The following is a 25227-nucleotide window of genomic DNA, read 5'->3' as shown; positions in this document are numbered from 1 at the left end:
GATTTTAATAGCTCCTGTGTTTCAGCCACTTTTCTGCTCATGTTCAAAACTTTCTACACATTTAGAATCTCTCCCATGACATGTCCAGAAAAAAAGTCAGAACATAACGAGAATGTCATCATTTGATGAGAAGTCTACCTGCCCTACACTCTGCTGTGTATTGCATTATTGATCCGCTTTTAGTAACGTCACCCCCTTCAGACCGTTTGACCGATGCAGTTTGGGACTGCATGTTACATGTGAAACCAAAAGTAACTGAAACACTTGTGATCAGGCAGAAATCTCACCCCAAGTCCACATGTTAACTTCAGAAGCTCAGATAATGTGCAGCTCACAGTCCCAAACCGAGCAAGGCTGCGCTTCAGTTTTTAGATGTTTGGATGTTGCAAAACTCTACCAGCTACGTTAGCACTCGTCATAGCTGTGTGGACTCACAGCGCAAACGGTGCGGTTGATTACTATCAGGGAGTAAACCGATGTGGCATTAGCTGGGCAGAGTTGATTAGCTCCACAAATCTTATCAGTCGTACATTTGTATTTCACTGCGTTAGAAAATTAATGTGTGGTTTGACAGCGTGTGAAAAATGTCAATTGCGTGAGTCTCGCGAGACAGCTTTTTACCTGACGAGAAATATCGTCACAATTTAATCTTGCAAGATCTCGTAACACCCCTAGACAATGGTGAACTCTTCTGCTGACATGCTCAACTCTCCCCACCACTTAATGTTTGGACTTGTGGTGACTGACTCATGTGGGTGTGTTGTAGTAATCTCTGTTGTCTGTATGTTCAGTACTGCTGTTGGTGCTGGTGACGTTTGCGAGAAAAGGATCCTTTACCGCAGGATGATGGTTTTAGAGACAACAATCTGGAATGACCTGTCAGAGGAAATCAGTCTGTCGGAGTCAGTGTCTTCTTTTAAGTTCCGTCTGAAAACTCATCTCTTCTGGAAAGCATTTTTTGAGTTTATCTGAGCTGCCAGCCCTTTTTATTATTTTAATTTCCTACTTAAGCTTTTATCTTTGCATTTTATGTTATATTTTTTTGTTTCTTATTGATTGCTATGAGTTTTTATGTGTTTTATTTCATGTTTTTTTCTCTCCGTGAAGCACTTTGTGCATTGTTTGATAAGTGCTCTACAAATAAAGTTTATTGTTATTATATTATAACATACTACTATGATGAAGGAGTGAGTGGGGATGTGGTTTACCCTTCACTACAGTCCTATTAGCACTTAACAGCCACTGCTCAGAAGCCTAAGGAAGAAGTTGGGGTTTTTTGCATCCGGGGCCTAATGAACATAAGAGAGAAATGGTATTAGACATTATGAAATCCATGTAGCCAGCAAATGCCACATTTCCCTCTGAGGGTGTGGTCAAAGAGTTATGTAATGCTTTTTTAAATGATTGAAAGTGTCTGTTTAGTTGACTTCTTTATCATATTGTCAAACATGTTTTGCTGTTGTACCAAAAGGTACAAAATGCTTTGTTAATGTTGATTTTTTATAAAGTTATTTTAATACAATTATGGATTTGTGAATGTTTTATATTTCAAAGGAAATTCATCTTTGTTATTTCTTAAATAATTCATACAACAGTTGAAAGTGAGAGAGGACCTTTCTTTTTTTGCTGAGTTTATTATACTAATCAGTCAGGGAAGTACTTAAATGCAGAGCTTTCACTTAGAAATAGGGTTGCGTATTGAGAACCGGTTCCAAGTTGGAATCGTTACCAAATTTCCAAGAACCATGGCTTTGAGAAGACATGTTTGTTTGACGTGTTTGGGTTCTGCTTATCGGTTCCTAACTTTGTGCATATTTCAGTCCCGGTCATTGAACTGCAGTGAGCATTTTACAGTCCATTAAAGTGTCACTTATCTGCCTGGACCTGCTACGCCGACCTAACGTCACGTCATTTGTCTCGCAGTACGTCTGAAGAAGGGCGTCCTTCTGTTTATATTGCTGGCTCAAAAAATGCTCAAAGGTTTCAATTAATAATCTCTTAGATCAGGCAAAGTAAGTTTGGCATCCGGCAATTTTTTTTTTTAAGCCATTACATAACAGGCCAGAACATAGGCAAATGATACTTTAAGAACTCTCAATCTTAACCCACACCAGGTGAATATCTTTTCTCTCCCTCAACAAATTAATAATGAAATGCTCAAAATAAAGCATGTGCTGGACTGTGCGCGTCACGGTGATTGATGCACATCCATCAACCTATGGACGCTTACTTTAATTTCCCCAGACAGAGGACATTCCTGCGCCTCTCATTAAGGGGAATCCAATCTCACATTTCTTTCTCAACTGTTATTCAGAGGTGTGTTAAACAAGCCACAGACTATTTTGAATGTCCTTCAGAAGTAAAAGCTCTCAATTCAATTCGAAATAAAGCATCACACTTTTATTTTATAGGCAAAATCACTAAAGAGCAAATGATAATGGGAGTAACTGCTGGTGGCATGACTGAGATCTATTTCAGCACCATGAATGAAGGGAAAATAATGATGGCTAAAAATGACTCCAATATACAGTATAATTTTCTTGGATCCGAGTTCCCAGAGACGGCCTTCTAGTACAGAGACTCCTTTCACTTTAGCCATGAAGATGATCAAGGAGGAAGTGGATGAAGGTCACCATAGAGACAAGATCTGTGGTAAAGGGTTTGGAACCAGAACTGAGATTTCATAAGAACCAGACTCGATAAAATGAAAAAATGAAACCCAACCCTACTTAAAACTGAGTATGTTTACATTGTTGTATTGCTACTTTTACTAAAGTAAAGGATCTGAGAACTTTTTCCACCACTGACTAAGTGTCTGTTTCAGATTAAAGGGAAGGGAGTGACCTCCGGCCCCTTTCTGATGTCACAGCTCTGAAGGTCAAAGGTCAACTGCAGGCCTGAACTGAAGGATCATGTGTCTACTTTGTTTTCTCTGTTTAACTCTCATCTCTTCATGTACAGTGGGTACGGAAAGTATTCAGACCCCTTTAAATTTTTCACTCTTTGTTTCATTGCAGCCATTTTCCAAAAATCAAAAAAGTTCATTTTATTTCTCAGTAATGTACACTCAGCACCCCATCTTGACAGAAAAAAATAGAAATGTAGAAATTATTGCAAATTTATTAAAAAAGAAAAACTGAAATATCACATGGTCATAAGTATTCAGACCCTTTGCTCAGTATTTAGTAGAAGCACCCTTTTGATCTAATACAGCCATGAGTCGTTTTGGGAAAGATGCAACAAGTTTTTCCACATCTGGATTTGGGTATCTTCTGCCATCCCTCCTTGCAGATCCTCTCCAGTTCTGTCAGGTTGGATGGTAAACGTTGGTGGACAGCCATTTTCAGGTCTCTCCAGAGATGCTCAATTGGGTTTAAGTCAGGGCTCTGGCTGGGCCAGTCAAGAACAGCCACGGAGTTGTTGTGAAGCCACTCCTTCGTTATTTTAGCGGTGCGCTTAGGGTCATTGTCTTGTTGGAAGGTAAACCTTCGGCCCAGTCTGAGGTCCAGAGCACTCTGGAAAAGGTTTTCGTCCAGGATATCCCTGTACTTGGCCGCATTCATCTTTCCCTCGATTGCAACCAGTCGTCCTGTCCCTGCAGCTGAAAAACACCCCACAGCATGATGCTGCCACCACCATGCTTCACTGTTGAGACTGTATTGGACAGGTGATGAGCAGTGCCTGGTTTTCTCCACACATACCGCTTAGAATTAAGGCCAAAAAGTTCTATCTTGGTCTCATCAGACCAGAGGATCTTATTTATCACCATCTTGGAGTCCTTCAGGTGTTTTTTAGCAAACTCCATGCGGGCTTTCATGTGTCTTGCACTGAGGAGAGGCTTCCGTCGGGCCACTCTGCCATAAAGCCCCGACTGGTGGATTGCTGCAGTGATGGTTGACTTACTACAACTTTCTCCCATCTCCCGACTGCATCTCTGGAGCTCAGCCACAGTGACCTTTGGGTTCTTCTTTACCTCTCTCACCAAGGCTCTTCTCCCCCGATAGCTCAGTTTGGCCGGACGGCCAGCTCTAGGAAGGGTTCTGGTCGTCCCAAACGTCTTCCATTTGAGGATTATGGAGGCCACTGTGCTCTTAGGAACCTTAAGTGCAGCAGAAATTTTTTTGTAACCTTGGCCAGATCTGTGCCTTGCCACAGTTCTGTCTCTGAGCTCTTCAGGCAGTTCCTTTGACCTCATGATTCTCATTTGCTCTGACATGCACTGTGAGCTGTAAGGTCTTATATAGACAGGTGTGTGGCTTTCCTAATCAAGTCCAATCAGTATAATCAAACACAGCTGGACTCAAATGAAGGTGTAGAACCATCTCAAGGATGATCAGAAGAAATAGACAGCACCTGAGTTAAATATGAGTGTCACGGCAAAGGGTCTGAATACTTATGACCATGTGATATTTCAGTTTTTCTTTTTTAATAAATTTGCAATAATTTCTACATTTCTGTTTTTTTCTGTCAAGATGGGGTGCTGAGTGTACATTACTGAGAAATAAAATGAACTTTTTTGATTTTTGGAAAATGGCTGCAATGAAACAAAGAGTGAAAAATTTAAAGGGGTCTGAATACTTTCCGTACCCACTGTAATCATGGTCATCTGATTTGCCTCATGTTTCATATGTACAGTCTCAATTTATACATAACAATTTTTAAAAATGATTTATACAGTACAGTAGAACATAACACATTTCTACAGACCTTTGAGGTCCGAAGGGCTTCCTCTGAAGTTGATTAATCAAGTACAAGTGCTGGCACTCCAAAAGAATATTTTGAGACTTTGCACTTTTACTTGACTACATAAAAAGAGGGGAAAACTTTACTACATTTATGTGATGGCTTTAGAAGAGATCTCAAAAAGATCTTTTAAATGTTCATCAACATTTAATTTTTACAGCCTCTGACAAAGACTCCAACACAAACTCGTGTAAAGATAAAACAACAAACAACATTTTATGCGCTGAAGCCCGTCGGGCCAAACAAGAATCAGATCGATGTCGGGCAAAAACATGGTCAACATCGGAAAGGTGTCATGGAGACCCTTCCGCTATGTTCTAACCATAAAAACTGACACAAAGTTGTCTTTCACCCTATTGGACAGGTAAGCTAACATTACTGCAAAGCATTTGAAATATCTTGTGATGTAGTGTTTTAGTCGGCTTAAGTTAGATAACATTAGCTTGCTGGCTAACGCTGAGCAGCTGCTAACGTTATCCATTGGAAAATACTACAGTTATATGGTTTGCCACATTCCTTCACCAGCTAACACTGGAACCGGTATTAAGTTAAGGTGTTGATTTTAGCCTGCAAGAAATGATAAAACATTGATGTGGAACGATTTGTTTCTAAAACTAATAGTGATGCAAGGCAGGGCAGCCAGATACAGTAGCATGAATCTGCCGTTTTTTGCTTCGTAACATTTAATTTAGATTTATTGACGTTTTATCGAGACTCGGGTACACAGCTTCTTAACTGGTCTCAATTGCTGTAACTGACTTGAGCCACATAATGTACAATAATGCAACATAATGGTGCAGGACAACAGCACAGTGGAAGACCCATTCACTACAGTAACATTGTAAGTGTGGCAGCAATCTCATAATATTCAGACCAGCTCACTAACCGTTTTCATTTTCATTCAATACATTTGGCTGTGCTCACACTGCTGAGCCTCTCCAATGACAGATGCGCAAACAGTTATTGAAAAGCCGGTGAATGTAACGTTATCATTTGACTTCAAACCAAGCTGATAAAAATATTACTGTGATGTTGTAGTGGGAGTTTACCTGAGTTTACAGTTTTGTGTGATGCTGTCTCCAGAGTGTCGGTCTCTGTTTTGGCTTGTTTAGTAGTTCGAGCACAAGCACACGCTTGGGAGGGCAGTGGTTGCAATCTGAAACCTCACCACTAGAGGCACTGAAAACTACTCATGGCCCCTATAAGGAGATTAGTGGGCCCTGGAAGATGAATGGAGAGTTAGTTTAATACTGAAAAAATATTGTACTTTATGGAAATGTGCTCCAAATAAGTCTTATGCTGCATTCAGACCAAAAGCGATTTTAATCCACGCAACGCTCTCCTCGCAGGGGTTTTATCGCTGGACATCGCTGGAGTGTTCACGATAACACGAAGAAACACAACTCGCTATTACTACAGCTGTATGAACCCAAAGTAAACATGTTGCTGTGATTAAATAGCAATAAACGAATTCAACTGATGCCAAAATAACTACAATATTTATTATTATTTGTTAAACATATGAATTCCTGCTTTGTCAGGTCTGTCAGCAAGACAGCAGGACAACAACTTCTAAAATGTTTGTTTTCTGAATGGAGTTCGGATGTTCGGCTATGCTATGCTAACTTGGTCACAGTAAAGTACAACGATAGCTGGAATAAAGTTACATACACATGTTTTCTGAACTCACCAGGTAGTTCAACCTCCTCGCTTTCTTTTCTCCCAGCAATGTCCAGTTTAGTCCGTTTTTTATATAATGCCAAACAACGCTAACAACACTGGAACCGGATGTACACGGAATCTAGCTGCTGAGAAGCTCGAGTGAAGATAAATCAACGTTGTAATCCCAAAAACTAAAGTAAAAAGCTAATTTGATAAAAGCATGCAAATTTCTGAAAATATTCAGTTGAAAATATTCAACTCAAGCGAATTCCTTTGCGTCACCGGCACCGCCCCCTTTATGTCGCTTTGCACCGCCCAACAGGAAATTGCAGCTCTACGCGTCTTTGCATTTACTTTCTTTGCAGACTCACCGTCCCGAACACTCGCTTCGCTTTTGATCTGAAAGCACCATTAGCCTAACACAGAACACACATCAATGACAATAGGCACACTTTGGCATTTGTCTTACAATAACTTGATGTGTCATAAACTGAGTTATAATATAATACAGAACTTTATTTAATATGATAAAAACAGAAATTGATTTGTATGAAACATCTTGTTAGCCAGTTAGCTATTTGGCAAAGCATGGAAGATGAGAAAAAAAATCCTTAAACAATTTATTTCAAAACTTTTTTGACATTTGATATGGGGTGGGCCATATGTAGGCATAAATGACCTACAATAACAAGATGACATCACAAAAAGCCAGCGCTGTGACACTTGGGTCTGGTTCCCTCTGACTGGTCATCAGATTATTCCTAACCACGTGTGGTGGAGTACCTCAGGACATTTTGTTGCGGTTTTCTTTGTGAAGCTAATTTTTTTTAAATCTCTTGCAGTCTGAGTAACACCTGTTGTTTCTCCTGTGCCTCACAACTCTTGTGCCTTTGCCAGCTTCTCCACAACCAGTACCAGACCTACTTCAGCGTCAAATCGACGGCGTAGGTGACGGCGTAGGCTAATTTTCGTTGTACCTTCACAGTGCAATGACAATAAAGACTATTCTATTCTATTCTATTCTATTCTACGGGTCTACACCGTCGCCTGATGTGCATCTCCTCAAAAATGTAACTACACGTCGAGTCGACGCGGACCGTAAGCTCTGTGATTGGTCGGCTGGGTAGCCTTACAATGCCGCCGAGCCGACCGGAAGTACCCCGCGCTTTAAAGCAACTTTAATAGCGGCCGAAACGGCGGCTGTAACACAGTGAATCAATATATTTGACCGTCGCAACCCGAGCGAAATGACTCGTTTCGCTATCAGAATGTGATCCATTCGGTCGATAACATTTGAAACGGCTACACCAGCCGCACGTATACAGTTTTACCCCCATTTACATTAGCGGAGCGCTTGAAGTTAGCCTGCTCGGCCGGCAAAAGTCAACACAGTGGACGCTGTAGCGCTACTGCCGACTAGTGTTTGGGGGTGTAATTGCAGAATGACGGACACACCTACGCACAAGTATAAATGCATGGCTACGTGTGTAGCCTACAGCGTAGGTACGCACGTAGACCCTACGCAGGAGTATAAATGGGCCTTCAGTCCTGCCTGGCTCTTGTTCGCGCCGGCCTCACCAGCCACCACTTCACCGGCATGTTTGTAAATTAAGACTGTTAACTTATACACTGCCTACTGTGTTCACCAAACACGAAACATAACTTATTATTATTAACTAATAGTTATTATTAACTAATAAATTCCATCATATCTCAGTGAATGGAAGTGAAAAAATATTACATTAGTTATCAGGAGATCATTTCAGAGTCAGAAACGAATAAATGCCTTAGGACAGAAGTCTTGTTTGTATATTTGGTGTAGTCTGAAATTATGTCAAATAGCAATATTAGGCTATTTTGACTCAAATGGTTAGTCTACGGGATCAAAAGCATTATTATCATCACAGGCATCCAGGAATTATGCAAAACTAATCAAGTAGGCTAAATAAAGGGGGGTGTCAGGGAGCACCTTTTTCCAAACCTGAGGGGGGCCCACACTTTCTTTGAAAGCCCTGTAAATGATTCCAGTCAAGGAGGGAGGACGCTGCTTCCCCAGCATAGGGAATGGGGCAATGATGTGTGGTTTTATTTTGTTAGCGAGAACAGATTGACAAATGAAAACCCATAGGCTACCAATAACCTGCTATGCATAATTTCAGACCAAAATCCCGACTGCATAACTGCAAGATAAAAGTGATTGCTTCATTTGAGCTTTTTCTGAAGTGAAAACGTCCAGGATCAGGTTCGAACCTATGGTTTGAACTCCTGGTTAGAAAGGCTCGGCAGATGTCATGTCGTTGCCGTGCACAGATCACGCCCCGCGTGTGACAGGAAAGCAGTCACAGCTGCGGCGATCCAGCAGCCTCGTGCAGCATGGACAGCGATGGCGAACTGGAAGAGGTCGTGGAAGGTAAGCGACGTCTTCCTTTCGTTTTATTGATTTCCCTGCCAACGATGACAATTCGCCTGTGTCCGCTATTTCTCTGTTTTGAGATTGTGACGTCAGTTGTCCGCAAATCTCCATGAGTCAGCCTGTCAGTGGGCCCGCGTGCTAACGTGAGCGCGCCAGGGACTTTATTCCAGAAGGCGAGCCGCTTTACAGACGAGTGAGGGCGGCCTGGGTGAGACCAGTGACCCGCTGCTGGAAAGATTTAACCAGGCAGGAGATGTAAATTATCACCGAAGGTTACATTTTGTTTTTCACGGTCTGCTACACGTTCGGTTTATGATTTCAGCAGCACTGTAATAAATGATGTGATGTTGTGTATCGACGTGAACGGTTAGTCTGGAGATTATCACCGAAGTAACGTGAGTGTTGTTTATGTTAGAAGGACCGAAATACTTAAAACTGTTATGTGACACACATTATTATCATTATTGTGTGCATGAAAACCAAATGCAAAAACTGGAGAAATGTTCGCACCTCTTGGAACATTGTCTTTTATGAGTTGTAAGGGTCTTCTAACATCTGTGTGTGTGTGTGTGTGTGTGTGTGTGTGTGTTTTCAGGTCCATTGGATGAAGATGGTCAGCCCTGTGGGTTCTGCACAGTAACCTACTCATCCAGTGATCGTTTTGAAGGACACTTCGCCCACGGAGAGAAGAATGGCAAGGGCAAGTTCTTCTTCTTTGATGGAAGGTACTGTAAAGATAACACATGATTGTTTATCAGAGCAGTACAATAATAAAAATAGTCAATAAGTGTAGATATTCAAAAAGCATCCTGGGATGTTGCAAATCATGTAAGCAATGAAGGTAGTACTTTTGAGAAAACATTTCAATAGACAAGTTAAAATAAGATTTAAAAAATGGAAATAAAGTTTATAAAACAAAGGAAGATTTTCATACTAATACAGGAACAGGTGAGAGCATGTCAAATAAGGGTTGAGGATGAGCTGAATTTACAGGTTTCACCAATATGCACCATATTGTAAAATCTTTAGAATATTAAAGTGAAATGAAGCCACTTTAATGTATGTAAATGTTCTGAATTGTCCGCATGTTTTCCCAGTGGCTGAAGCCCAGTGGAGACTTGGTCACTCTTCACATGATATGAAAAGCAGCTAGAATCAACTGTGAGGCAGTTAGTTTGTTTGTGTTATTGTGTGACTTTGGTATTTCAAAGGATTAAAAACACCAAAGTCACACAATAACACAAACTAACCCCTAAAAATCCACTGGCTACAGCGCGTTATGGCTCCCGGAAGCCGGAGCTAATCGCGGCCATTTCAGTCAATGCTTGTGAGTCCACCAGCGTGTCCAAGAAGCAGCTCTCCGCTCCGCAGACAATAGGTAGCAGGTCTATTTTTGCCACAAGCCGCGTCAAGCAGCACAGAGCAGATCGAACCAGTCAGGAAGTCAGACACAGAACGACATAGAGAATCCGGTTAATTTTCAAAATTAAACATCCTGTGGAGACTCCCAATGGGAGTGTTTCCCACAGGATTTTAAGAGACTATGGTGGGTGGGCCTCGGACCCAGTGTTGTGCTATAGTAAACTAATTGATCATAAACCCATTGTAGAGCTATAAATGGTGATGAAACAGTAACATTAAATCAAAGAATAGAAAATAGAATAAGTAATTTGTTGGGTTTTTTTTACTTTTAATGGACACATGTAATATGTTTTATACTTTCTGTGAATATAATCCTATTAATCTTATACTAATCGTTCACATGTCACATCACAATTGTATCTTCGAGCTAAATTCATCAAGTCCAACCAAATTTGATAAGTAATGTTGTATGTGGTTTTCGTGTGGCGCGGAGCAACGCCCAGAAAACACAACGTTAGATGTCTGAAATCACATTACGAGATGTGTAAAAAAAATATTTACGGTTCATTTTGAAACTATGTTGGAGCAAATTAGACTATGGCGGGCCGCCACTGCAATAGTAAAACAGCAACAAACACGGTTAAAGGCTGCACCCTTCGTGGCTGAAACCCTTCTGAGACGCTTCCAGTGGACTTTAACGTCGGGCTTTAGTCGACATACTTTGACGGAGCACAATTAATAATAATAATAATAATAATAATAATATAATATAATAATCTTTATTTGTAGAGCACTTTTCAAAACAAATTACAAAGTGCTTCAACAAGTGTAAAGACAATAATACCCAAAAAACAATAATACAGAAACAATACAAGATAAAAGCAAGAAAACATTGAAAAGACTAAAATACATGTTTAAGATAAATATAAAATAAGTCAAATAAGATTGGGAAAGACTCTCCTATAAAAGTATGTTTTAAGAAGGGACTTAAAAGAGTTCACTGACTCAGCCGACCTGATTTCCTCGGGCAGGCTGTTCCAGAGCCTCGGGGCCCTGACAGCAAACGCTCTGTCCCCGTTAGTTTTCAGTCGAGACTCTGGAACAGACAACAGACCTCTTCCCGAGGATCTCAAGGTACGTGCTGGTGCGTATGGGACTAAAAGTTCAGAAATATAACAAGGCGAGAGGCCATGAAGAGCTTTAAAAGTGATCAATAGAATTTTAAAGTCAATTCTAAAACATACTGGGAGCCAGTGTAATGAAGCTAAAAAGCCTGGCAGCTGAGTTCTGCACAGTCTGGGGTCGATCAATAGATTTTTGGGTTAAACAAGTGAAAAGGCTGTTGCAATAATCCAGGCGTGATGAGATGAAGGCGTGTAAAATGGTCTCGGTGTCCTTAAAGTTAACATAGATTGAATTTTAGCTATATTTCTAAGTTGATAAAAACATGATTGAACAAGTTTTGTGGTGTGCTGCTCGAAATTTTAATTACTATTAAACCAAACACCAAGGTTCTTTGCCACAGGCTTAATGTGATTTACTAGGGAACCAGCAGATGGCAGTATTTGTTTTGCCAGGGATAATATGTCCAAGGGGAAGCAGATACAAGGAAAACAAAATGGGTCCTAAGACCGACCCCTGAGGCACACCATATTTAACTGGACAGAACAAAGATACATAATTGTTTACAGACACGCAAAACTTCCTATTAGACAGGTAGGATGAAAACCATTAGGGCAGTACCAGAGATCCCCACCCAGTGCCTCAGTCTGTCTAACATGATGTTGTGATCAGTGGTTTCAAAAGCAGCACTAAGGTCCAGGAGTACCAGGACTGAGCACATACCTTCATCAGCAGACATTAAAAGGTCGTTGGTGACTTTAAGCAGGGCAGTCTCAGTGCTGTGGTACTTCCTGAAACCAGATTGAAACTTTTCAAATATTTTGTTATTTTCCAGTACAGTGAGCAGCTGTTTGGACACAATTCTTTCTAGAATATTTGCAATAAAAGGCAGTTTTGAAATTGGTCTAAAATTATGTGGGAGGGAGGGATCTAAACCAGGTTTCTTTAAAAGTGGGTTCACGCAAGCCGTTTTAAAATAATCAGGGACACAAATGGGGCCCAACAGAATCTATTACTTTCAGTAAAAACTTTGTAGGTATTACATCAAGGGGGCTGGAGGACACTCTCATTTGTGATACTATTTTTAAAAGTTCTGACAAGTCGATGGGATAAAACTGGTTAAAACTCTCTTGTTGCTGGTGAGGAACCTCTGAGTAAGAGGCCGTGGGGGTAATAGAGGCTCTGATTGACACCACCTTATTGGTAAAATAAGATAAAAACAATTCACAGTCATCATTACTTCCAGCTGAGGCACAAGGAGGGGTTGGGTTTACCAGCTGATCCACAGTCTTAAACAGAAACCTGGGATTGTGTTTATGTGTAGTAATGACTTCAGAAAAGTAGTGTGTTCTCGCATCCTTAACCATGTTATTGTAGTTAATTAATAAATCCTTCAGACTGGGGTAATGGACTTGGAGACTGGATTTTTTCCATCTGCGCTCTGCTTTCCTGCATTCCCTTTTTAGGCTGCGAATGCTGTCATTTATCCAGGGTTGTTTACTAGCTTTAGACGTAGGCCTAACCTTTAGAGGAGCAGTAATATTTAGTGACGACAAGCAGATATGATTGAAGTGATCGACCAGATTGTTGGTGTTGGAATCAGACAGGTGTTGGCTTTGGCTCTGAAAGAATGCGCAAAACTTTGAAACACTTTGTTCATTAAAGATGCGAGAACACTTGGTGAGGCGGCATGAGTAACAGGCGAATCGCAGCTAAAAACAATACATCTGTGGTCAGATATGGTCATGTCCACTAATTCCACAGAGGAAATGCTGACACCCAGGGTAAAAACCAAGTCCAGTGTATGACCACGGTTATGTGTTTGCCCTTTGACATGTTGTTTGAAGTTAAAAGAAGTGGCCATATTTAAAAAGTCAGTTGCATTAACATTGTTGGGGTCATCAACATGAATATTAAAATCGCCACAAAGAACAATTCTGTCATAATTTAAAACCAGAGTAGATAAAAATTCATGAAGTTCTGATAAAAATCCTCCAGGCGGTTTTGGGGGGCGATAAATTATAACAAATATGATAGGTTGCAGCCCTCCAACTTTAAGAGTGAGAACTTCAAAGGAGTTAAATTCATCACAGCGTACTTGATGACATTTTAAATTTTCCCTATACACGCTCACTAACCCACCACCACGACCACTGACCCTCGTTTGACTAAAACAATCATATTGAGGCGGACACAGTTCAGCTAGCTGGCTATAGTCATTCATTTGCAACCAGGATTCGGTTAAAAACATAAAATCTAGATTTGCAGACAAGATAAAATCATTTAAGATAAAAGTCTTACTTGAAAGTGATCTCACATTGAAGAGAGCCATTTTAAATGAGTTTGTTCTGGGTGCTGGAGTTTGTGCAGTTGTCCTAATCCTTAAGAGATTACTAATATTTCTGTGTGGGATGTGCACATTTCTGTTTACTGGTCTATGCCTGTCAATTGCCTGCAAGAATTATGTTGCAGCCAGCATGTAATCTGAGATTTTCTACTGTTTTCACAATCCTTTACCAGTTCATACTGTAATTGTGTGCTAGCATAGATGAAGTTGCTGTGGTGATGGTCATACTGTCTGTGTCTTGAGACTGAGATACTGTAAATCATATAAAGGTATCCAGTAGGGCTGGACAATAAAACAATAACAATAATTATCGCAATATAAATTTTTTCAATAAAAATATAACAAATGTTCAATAAACATTCAATAAATGTTTGAATTTTATTGAATCATACATGAATTAGGACTTAATTTTTCTTATTAAGATGTTTATTCTGTTGAGGAAAAAAGACTGAAAAAGGTTTTACATAATTTTACTTAAAGATATTTGCTGACAAAGATCATAAATATTTTGAATGTTCTATCTCAGATTTGTGATGTGATCTACTGTTTGGCATCAAGTGTTGACCATAAAGAAAAGTTAACCATCAGGTTTCTTCAACTTTCACTCAGGAGCAAAAATCAGCCTTTAAACTTGAAAGAAATAACTATTTCATATATTACTTATCGTGATAATTATCGATATCGAAAGATATGAAACTTTATCGTGATAACATTTTTGGCCGTATTGTCCAGCCCTAGTATCCAGAAATATCTCAATTAAAAAAAAAACAACAACACAACACAAAGGAAACTGGAGCATATGCAATAAATGTCCATAACCATGTCTGTAGTTGGACACCAGTTCCCAACAAGTAGTATGGTATGTAGCCTAGGTCAGGGGTGTCCAACTAATTTTCACCAAGGGCCACATAAGCATTACGGTGACCCTCAAAGGACCAGTTGCAACTGTAAGACTGTATAAACGTAACTACTCCTTAACATATTGTTAAATTACTGTCTCTTTATTTGATTATGTATTCAAGTTAAGGACATTTATCAGATGTAAAAATATAGCCTTAGTAAGAAAATGTCTCTGTGTTATTATAAAATAACTAAATGAATTTATCAGATTTAAAAACCCTCATTACTCCATCAATCAAAGATCAAACATTTCAAGTAAATAACAAAGACAAATATCACCAAACACAAGCTTTTACAGTAACTTTTCACTTTCCCACAGTCCAGAGGTGCAGAACTCTGGTAAAACAAATAACTGTGAGCTGCTAATAACATGAGGGACAGATGTGATAAAACAAATAGTCCAGCTGCACACAGCCTTGCAGAGGCCATACGTCCAACTAATGACAGGTATTTCGTGTGTAGGTTCGCATCATTTCCTGTTTGTCATTTCAGGTGTGTTTTCTTGACAAAACGTGGTTTGGAGACCAGCCATCGGGTGACAGAGTCGCTGTCAGCTCGTGTAGTGTGTGACCTCCTGTCACCGATCAGTCACTTAGTGTGAACGCCACAACGACTTCAAGACTCCCGTCACAAGACGGCAAGTTGTGTGTAGCGTGACGCTGAAAATCATGTAGTCTGCAGGAGCCTTAACTAACGCTGATCCTTCATCACTGATACTGCCTCATGACACAAAAGGGTCTCAGACAGATGCGGAGACACAGAACTACAATATAGGGCTGGAAATGCAGTATAATAGTGAGAATATAGAAATCTTGGAGCTTTCTAGTGGGTATACAGCAAAGACAACGCCTCTGGTGTAGATCCCTTTCTTTGACCCTACTTTCCTTAGGGTAATTACATTTAATAATAGCTTGATTTTCACTGCAGCTCTCTTTCTGTCTCTCCCCTCCACAGTACACTGGAGGGTTTCTATGTAGATGATGCTCTGCAGGGCCAGGGGGTGTATACGTATGAAGATGGTGGTGTCCTCCATGGGACGTATGTGGATGGTGAGCTCAACGGGCCTGCTCAGGAGTTTGATGGAGAGGGCCGCCTGGTGTTCAAGGGCCAGTACAAAGACAACAACCGCTGTGGGGAATGCTGGGTCTACTACCCTGTGAGTCAGCTCAGTGCTCACTGCAACACCCTGGCTATGTTTACACGTGGAGAATTCACTTGGTTACATGAGTTTAAACACCTCTGAGGCCATATACTCAGGAAGTATTATCTTACCTGTAAAAAGTTCTGTATGGCAATAAATGTTCCTGAAAACTTTATTTAAGACAAAGAAATAGTCATGATAAAATGCATGACGTCTGTACATACTGTACATAGTATAAGTAAAGTACAGTGGGTACAGAAAGTATTCAGACCCCTTTACATTTTTCACTCTTTGTTTCATTGCAGCCATTTTCCAAAAATCAAAAAAGTTCATTTTATTTCTCAGTAATGTACACTCAGCACCCCATCTTGACAGAAAAAAACAGAAATGTAGAATTTTTTGCAAATTTATTAAAAAAGAAAAACTGAAATATCACATGGTCATAAGTATTCAGACCCTTTGCTCAGTATTTAGTAGAAGCACCCTTTTGATCTAATACAGCCATGAGTCGTTTTGGGAAAGATGCAACAAGTTTATCACATCTGGATTTGGGTATCCTCTGCCATTCCTCCTTGCAGATCCTCTCCAGTTCTGTCAGGTTGGATGGTAAACGTTGGTGGACAGCCATTTTCAGGTCTCTCCAGAGATGCTCAATTGGGTTTAAGTCAGGGCTCTGGCTGGGCCATTCAAGAACAGCCACGGAGTTGTTGTGAAGCCACTCCTTCGTTATTTTAGCGGTGTGCTTAGGGTCATTGTCTTGTTGGAAGGTAAACCTTCGGCCCAGTCTGAGGTCCAGAGCACTCTGGAAAAGGTTTTCGTCCAGGATATCCCTGTACTTGGCCGCATTCATCTTTCCCTCGATTGCAACCAGTCGTCCTGTCCCTGCAGCTGAAAAACACCCCCACAGCATGATGCTGCCACCACCCTGCTTCACTGTTGAGACTGTATTGGACAGGTGATGAGCAGTGCCTGGTTTTCTCCACACATACCGCTTAGAATTAAGGCCAAAAAGTTCTATCTTGGTCTCATCAGACCAGAGGATCTTATTTATCACCATCTTGGAGTCCTTCAGGTGTTTTTTAGCAAACTCCATGCGGGCTTTCATGTGTCTTGCACTGAGGAGAGGCTTCCGTCGGGCCACTCTGCCATAAAGCCCCGACTGGTGGATTGCTGCAGTGATGGTTGACTTACTACAACTTTCTCCCATCTCCCGACTGCATCTCTGGAGCTCAGCCACAGTGACCTTTGGGTTCTTCTTTACCTCTCTCACCAAGGCTCTTCTCCCCCGATAGCTCAGTTTGGCCGGACGGCCAGCTCTAGGAAGGGTTCTGGTCGTCCCAAACGTCTTCCATTTGAGGATTATGGAGGCCACTGTGCTCTTAGGAACCTTAAGTGCAGCAGAAATTTTTTTGTAACCTTGGCCAGATCTGTGCCTTGCCACAATTCTGTCTCTGAGCTCTTCAGGCAGTTCCTTTGACCTCATGATTCTCATTTGCTCTGACATGCACTGTGAGCTGTAAGGTCTTATATAGACAGGTGTGTGCCTTTCCTGATCAAGTCCAATCAGTATAATCAAACACAGCTGGACTCAAATGAAGGTGTAGAACCATCTCAAGGATGATCAGAAGAAATAGACAGCACCTGAGTTAAATATGAGTGTCATGGCAAAGGGTCTGAATACTTATGACCATGTGATATTTCAGTTTTTCTTTTTTAATAAATTTGCAAAAAATTCTACATTTCTGTTTTTTTCTGTCAAGATGGGGTGCTGAGTGTACATTACTGAGAAATAAAATGAACTTTTTTGATTTTTGGAAAATGGCTGCAATGAAACAAAGAGTGAAAAATTTAAAGGGGTCTGAATACTTTCCGTACCCACTGTAAATGAATGGTGTTTGCTGACTGTGTGTATTGTGCATTTTGGTGTGTACTGTGGTGCGTCTAGGATAGGGGCTGTTTGTTTGGGGAGGTGAATGAGGACGGGGAGATGACCGGTGAATCTATAGCATACATCTACCCCGATGGACGCACAGCTCTCTATGGAAGCTTTGTGGACGGAGATCTAATCGAGGCTCGCCTTGCCACCGTGATCTCCAACGAGAGTGGAAGGTTACGCTTTGAAATCACACCCAACAGTAAGTATAGGTGTTAGACTTAGGTGTTACACAAGTTAGATTTATTTATCATTGTACAATAGTTTTGTTATTTTGGGGTCATGTACTTGTAATTAATGTAGAGGCATTTTTGTAAAAATCTGGACATTAACATGACATACTTTATTTTTAAGGTCCTGTATACTCATACGACAAGTCTACGTCCACCTGTATCGCCACCCACACTCTACTTCCTGACCCTTATGAGAGCCAAATGTAAGTAAGCTGTATACTGTACATCCTGCTAGCCTGATAAATGACGTGTCTCTCCCTGAATTTACCATTAGAATGATACTGGGGCAGAGCCACTTCAAGATGGTTCTTCATATTGTCACAATATTGTTTGTGTGTGTCAGGGTGTTTGTGGCAGACTCTATGATCAGAGGAGCAGGACAGGGCCTGTTTGCCAAGACAGATGCTGAGACTGACACTGTGATGGCTTTTTATAATGGAGTACGGATCACACACTCAGAGGTATGATACCCAGAGCACAAGTAAAGAGGTCATTAAGAGCATTGATTCCCAAACAGGTACTACCTGGGACTGTCAGAAGGAAAGAAGAAGGAGCTTTATTGCTTTATAGTGTTTTATACATACGAGGAATTTGCTATGCAGTAGCTAAACAAATATGAAGAAATGGAAATTACAATTTGAATATCTGAATAATAAAAAATAGTTAGTTGAAATAGTAATGTAAAATTTAAGATTAAGTTGTTATACATAATACATAGCTAAATTTAATAGATAAATAGTTGAAATAAAAAATAATAGTGGTTAAAATATAGTAACTGCTAAATCATTAACATAGTTAGCTTCATGTAATGGCTAAAATCTTTGAAATTGTTAACTTCATGTAATGGCTAAAATCGTTAAAATAGTTAGCTTCATGTAATGGCTAAAATCTTTGAAATTGTTAACTTCATGTAATGGCTAAAATCTTTGAAATTGTTAACTTCATGTAATGGCTAAAATCGTTAAAATAGTTAGCTTCATGTAATGGCTAAAATCTTTGAAATTGTTAACTTCATGTAATGGCTAAAATTGGTCAAATAGTTAGCTTCATGTAATGGCTAAAATCTTTGAAATTGTTAACTTCATGTAATGGCTAAAATCTTTGAAATTGTTAACTAATACATAGCTAAATTTAATAGATAAATAGTTGAAATAAAAATAATAGTGGTTAAAATAGTAACTGCTAAATCATTAACATAGTTAGCTTCATGTAATGGCTAAAATCTTTGAAATTGTTAACTTCATGTAATGGCTAAAATCGTTAAAATAGTTAGCTTCATGTAATGGCTAAAATCTTTGAAATTGTTAACTTCATGTAATGGCTAAAATCTTTGAAATTGTTAACTTCATGTAATGGCTAAAATCGTTAAAATAGTTAGCTTCATGTAATGGCTAAAATCTTTGAAATTGTTAACTTCATGTAATGGCTAAAATTGGTCAAATAGTTAGCTTCATGTAATGGCTAAAATCTTTGAAATTGTTAACTTCATGTAATGGCTAAAATCTTTGAAATTGTTAACTTCATGTAATGGCTAAAATCGTTAAATAGTTAGCTTCATGTAATGGCTAAAATCTTTGAAATTGTTAACTTCATGTAATGGCTAAAATCTTTGAAATTGTTAACTTCATGTAATGGCTAAAATCGTTAAAATAGTTAGCTTCATGTAATGGCTAAAATCTTTGAAATTGTTAACTTCATGTAATGGCTAAAATCGTTAAAATAGTTAGCTTCATGTAATGGCTAAAATCTTTGAAATTGTTAACTTCATGTAATGGCTAAAATCTTTGAAATTGTTAACTTCATGTAATGGCTAAAATCGTTAAAATAGTTAGCTTCATGTAATGGCTAAAATCTTTGAAATTGTTAACTTCATGTAATGGCTAAAATCGTTAAAATAGTTAGCTTCATGTAATGGCTAAAATCTTTGAAATTGTTAACTTCATGTAATGGCTAAAATCTTTGAAATTGTTAACTTCATGTAATGGCTAAAATCGTTAAAATAGTTAGCTTTATGTAATGGCTAAAATCTTTGAAATTGTTAACTTCATGTAATGGCTAAAATCTTTGAAATTGTTAACTTCATGTAATGGCTAAAATCGTTAAAATAGTTAGCTTCATGTAATGGCTAAAATCTTTGAAATTGTTAACTTCATGTAATGGCTAAAATTGGTCAAATAGTTAGCTTCATGTAATGGCTAAAATCTTTGAAATTGTTAACTTCATGTAATGGCTAAAATCTTTGAAATTGTTAACTTCATGTAATGGCTAAAATCTTTGAAATTGTTAACTTCATGTAATGGCTAAAATCGTTAAAATAGTTAGCTTCATGTAATGGCTAAAATCTTTGAAATTGTTAACTTCATGTAATGGCTAAAATCTTTGAAATTGTTAACTTCATGTAATGGCTAAAATCGTTAAAATAGTTAGCTTCATGTAATGGCTAAAATCTTTGAAATTGTTAACTTCATGTAATGGCTAAAATCGTTAAAATAGTTAGCTTCATGTAATGGCTAAAATCTTTGAAATTGTTAACTTCATGTAATGGCTAAAATCTTTGAAATTGTTAACTTCATGTAATGGCTAAAATCGTTAAAATAGTTAGCTTCATGTAATGGCTAAAATCTTTGAAATTGTTAACTTCATGTAATGGCTAAAATCGTTAAAATAGTTAGCTTCATGTAATGGCTAAAATCTTTGAAATTGTTAACTTCATGTAATGGCTAAAATCTTTGAAATTGTTAACTTCATGTAATGGCTAAAATCGTTAAAATAGTTAGCTTCATGTAATGGCTAAAATCTTTGAAATTGTTAACTTCATGTAATGGCTAAAATCTTTGAAATTGTTAACTTCATGTAATGGCTAAAATCGTTAAAATAGTTAGCTTCATGTAATGGCTAAAATCTTTGAAATTGTTAACTTCATGTAATGGCTAAAATCGTTAAAATAGTTAGATTCATGTAATGGCTAAAATTGGTCAAATAGTTAGCTTCATGTAATGGCTAAAATTGGTCAAATAGCTAAAAGTAATGGTGGTTAAAATAGATGGCTAAAGAGATAACATTGTTAGCTTACTATAATGGATAAATTGTTGAAATATTTAGCTACAAGTAATGGAGCAATGAGAAACGTCAAAATTTGTACCTTAATTTATTTTTGCAGTATTTGTGCTAATTAAACCATTTGTCTTTTTTTATGACTTCATGGATTACTCAGGTGGACAGCAGAGACTGGGCACTTAATGGCAACACAATCTCATTGGACGAGGATACAGTGATTGATGTTCCTCCGCCATTTGACCAGACAGAGAGATACTGTGCCTCTCTGGGTCACAAGGCAAACCACTCCTTCAACCCCAACTGCAAATATGACCCGTGAGTACAAACTGATAGGAGCAGAGGACAGAGAGGGGGAGATGGTCATACATTTAAAAAATAAGATTGAAAGTTCATTCTTGAACTTATAAACAGTAGTGGACAACCATCTCTACTCTTCAAGGTTCATGAAGTAGTGAAGGGGTATTCGTTTGCATCACACAATCTTCCTCAGCAGATGTTTGTGAGCACTTTAAGGACTTCTCATCTATGTTGGCGCAACCTAACTAAACTATAACCGGCTAAAATATATTCTATTTGCAGTTAAGTACACCAAATGAAACCTGCAATAACTAAAGTATGATGTAAATGGAACTTATCTCCTGATTCAGGTGAAAGAAAATAGACTAAAGGCATGTAAACAAACTGACCTTAACCAAGGGATGCACCAAGATGAATGCAAAAGGTTACATTTCATTTACCAGTCCAGTTGACTTATTTGTGGCAAACAAACACACAACAATAAAAGTAATGTTGGGTATAAAATGTCCTGGTATTAACAAAAGAAAAACAAAAGTAGTGAGAGGCCTTCTCTGATTAGTTCGTGCATCGAAATTATATTTTTCGGACATTGAAACCAGTCAGTCAGCTCTGTCATAACTCTTGACAGTGCATAAATGACAGACAACACTGCTTACCTTCTTAGAGCCGTCACTACAGGTTGCATTTCTTTAACCAGGCACTGCAAGCCCTTTAAATTTGTGATTTTGGGATATATAAATAAAACTGACTTGAACTAATTTGACAGTGTGTTTTCTTGAGATGCTTTTTAACAGTGAATCACAGTGAACACTTTGCTTTAGTTGTTCCAAGCAAACATAAAGCAGTATAACATAATTTAACTAGGCACAATTTTATTTAATTAAATTTGGTCAGTTTACTTCTAAAAGCAGTAAAATAAGACCAGCAGTAAGTAAATGGTACTTCTATTTCCTTATTGTTTTCTAATGTAATGTTCATTTGACTTCCCGGGGCAACTTCTTTCATCCAGTAAAGTGATATGTTAGCTGCTAGGTGGCTGCTAGTATTTAGTATATGTCTTATAAGAAAGATGATGGGGAAATCTTTAAGAATAAACAAACACTGTTGCTCTTGAAGAAAAGGGGTTGAAACTTCAAACATGTACATCTTAAATGAAGTTGAAAATACTTTACAAAATACATTTTGATGTCCTGTACTCACAGCCACAGTTGTAGTTCTTGGAAGTGCAGTTTGAAACGAGTTTCATGTAGTACTCAGTGAAATTAATATATTAATAGTATATTTTTCTAATATAGCTATATATCAGGTAGGGGTGGGGGAAAAATCAATGCAGCATAGTATTGCGATATTTTCCGTGGGAAGTATCGATCTTTTATTATATAAATTGTGCATGAGAATGACTTTTTTTTTTTTGGTACTATAATAATCCACTAGAAAAAGAGTTTTCCTTTGGGGAAACAATTTAAAGTTGGAAAAAAGTAACATTCCAATACATCGCTAATAAATGTATATATAATCGCAATAATGTTGTATCGTGGGGCCTCTGATGATTCACACCTCTAATATCAGGATATGGCAACTATATCTTGTAAGCTGTGTAAACGAGGAGCGTTACCCGTGTAGCCTCCATCAGACTCCAAATTGTCAATAGTCATGTAATAACCTATTTAATGAGTCAGTTCCAAAATACATATCATGCAACATTTATTGCGAATTGTCCACATAAATAATTGCAAATAAATTTGAATATTTCTATATCCACATTTGCATGATGCATCTAATTCAGTGATAATGATGACATTTTTAATATTTTCTTATTGAATTGGTGAATTTTTATTCATCCACCACATGATTACACACTCTGCGGTGACAAAGTGTTGAAGGAAAAACACGGAATTTGGGAACAACATTTTAAGTGATTTCATAGGGCCCTACCATTAGATTAGACGTTTTCTTCACCATTCAATACAATTCAAAAAAACATATGATGTCATGACTGACCTTCTCTCAGCACAACCAACTGTGACTGACTTTCAGCATCCCTGGTTTTTATAAGGGCACTTGCGACAATCACAGATTAAGAAATAGTTTAATAGTCGGGGCTAAATGAGGCACTGTTTTGTATGGAATGGTGCTTTGTAAAAACAGGTGTGGGCGGGGCACTTTACTTTGCAAGCCCTCTGGTGTTCAAATTGCCAGTCGGCCAAGTCCTGCTTGCCAACAATGTGGCAATCCATGCATGTGTTATGTTTTCAAGTGCCCATTGAGGTCATATTAACACAAAAGTTGCCTTTTATGACCCTGTGAAAATGTTGAACTAGAGATGCTAGAATTGGCAGGTGGATTGCAAATTTCACCCTCTACATAGGCACATATAATAACACTCACTGACCTCAAGCAATTATATTTCCTGAAAATCTTACTTTCAACATCTCAGCAGAAACTGGTGGGCCAATCATCCCAAAACTTAGTCAGGATCATCTAGACGTAACTGGTTTTAAGCTGTTAAAGAAATGTTTATTTTTATAATAGCAAGAAATGTCTTCACTGAAGGGCGCAAGCTACATCAGATGTTTCTGAAAATAGATTTATACCTGAACAGAGCATTAGCATACAGTGACGACTACTTCTGCTTCTCGTTAAGCATGCAAATTTCTTGTAAGAAATGCTGTTTCTTGTCTGAATGTCTGTCTTTTTTTTCTTTTTTTTTTGGTTTGTGCAGGTTTGTCCACCCTTGTTTTGGGCCTATCAAGTGTATCCGAACCCTGAGGCCTGTGCAGAAAAACGAAGAGCTAACAGTAGCTTATGGTTACGATCACGAGCCAACGGGGAAGAATGGCCCTGAGGCCCCTGATTGGTACAAGCAGGAGTGGGAGGAGTTCCAGCGGGGACAGGCGGCTCCCACTGGCCAGTGACAATACAGATGAATTTCCCTGGACAATAAACACCCCTCTACCTGTGCTACCACCTTACAAGAGTCATTACGGCACCCGATACCCCCTGCAGCTCCAAACCACACCATAGATATTCTAGATGTTACTGTGCTTCATATGGCATTCAAATGGAATTGTGCTTGAGCATTATGAATGGAGGCCTTGGAGATGGAAGGCCAAAGCAACACAAGAACTATGCAAGAAACCAAATGTTTAAATTAGAGAAGACATGTTTCTGGCTAGAGGGGCTGTTCTGTCTGATTTTACCCACTGTCCTTGTGATCACTTATTACTCACATGGAAATGAAGATTTACATGTTCATGGTTGGTGCTTATAAATTTGGGCTATGATGAAAAACTAAAAATTTTCTCAGTTTCTACTGTCTATAATTGTTTTACACAGGGGCTACAGTTTACTTGGCAGGGCTGCCTCTGAGGTGTTGAGTTTAACAGCATTTACCATATCCGTTTAAACTGGTTAGCTCACACTTCATTTGAACTAATTCAGCTGGACATAAATTCCATACCTTTTAAAAGAGGGCTTTGTCACTTAGCACACAGAATACAGTATATCTTATAGTGACTAATTGAAATTGGTAACGTACTGTATTTCCTGAGCTTCATGGAAGTGATTTGTAACTTAGGCACGGTCTACCGCTACAGGAAAGAATGACAGTGAGCTTGTTCCACTTTTCTAACTTAATTATCTGTGTTCATAAGCTACAAAATAAAAGTCCCATATAAACAAAATCAATTAACAATGCCTTGTGTATCTTCTGATGCAATTTGTGTGTATGTTTGCCATTGCTGCTATCTCAAACTACTAGTCATCTAAAGACAGTGAACTGTTTCTCGTTGCTATCAAAAAAAAATCCCCTGAATGAACGGGGGCTTTTTTAAAAGACAATAAAACTACATTTTAGTGTGTTTAGTATTTTTGAAGGCGAGTACCTGGATAAACGTACCTGTGCGACTACAAATACTGAGATTTTACATACTGCACACTGTGACTTGCAAGTATTTTGTGATGTGAGGATCACAATTAAGAGATAATGTCTGAGGAAGGACACGAAAAAGAATGCAA

The 25227-nt window shown here is 38.7% G+C and overlaps 1 protein-coding gene across 2 annotated transcripts; it reads left to right on the top strand.

Moving 5' to 3' along the window:
* Positions 1-8661: 8661 nt before the first annotated feature.
* Positions 8662-24900, top strand: setd7 (SET domain containing 7, histone lysine methyltransferase). 2 transcript variants are annotated; one of them, XM_038698723.1, is made up of 8 exons: positions 8664-8815; positions 9414-9543; positions 15504-15705; positions 17636-17825; positions 17978-18059; positions 18200-18317; positions 21071-21228; positions 23933-24900. In XM_038698723.1, exons 1-8 carry the CDS (start codon positions 8779-8781, stop codon positions 24123-24125), a joined length of 1110 nt encoding a protein of 369 aa, XP_038554651.1. In that variant the 5' UTR covers positions 8664-8778; the 3' UTR covers positions 24126-24900. The 2 variants fall into 2 exon arrangements, with proteins under 2 accessions (XP_038554652.1, XP_038554651.1); XM_038698724.1 differs by lacking the exons at positions 17978-18059; positions 18200-18317; positions 21071-21228; positions 23933-24900 and having other exon boundaries at positions 8662-8815; positions 17614-17747.
* Positions 24901-25227: the final 327 nt, after the last annotated feature.

The sequence above is a fragment of the Micropterus salmoides genome, unplaced genomic scaffold (assembly GCF_014851395.1).
Source record: "Micropterus salmoides isolate LMB-PRFRI ecotype aquatic unplaced genomic scaffold, ASM1485139v1 Ms_hic_scaffold_5, whole genome shotgun sequence".
NCBI classification, from domain to species: Eukaryota; Metazoa; Chordata; class Actinopteri; order Centrarchiformes; family Centrarchidae; genus Micropterus; species Micropterus salmoides.
The sequence above is the reverse complement of the archived record's forward strand: the minus strand, read 5'-3'. Positions and strand labels throughout refer to the sequence as shown.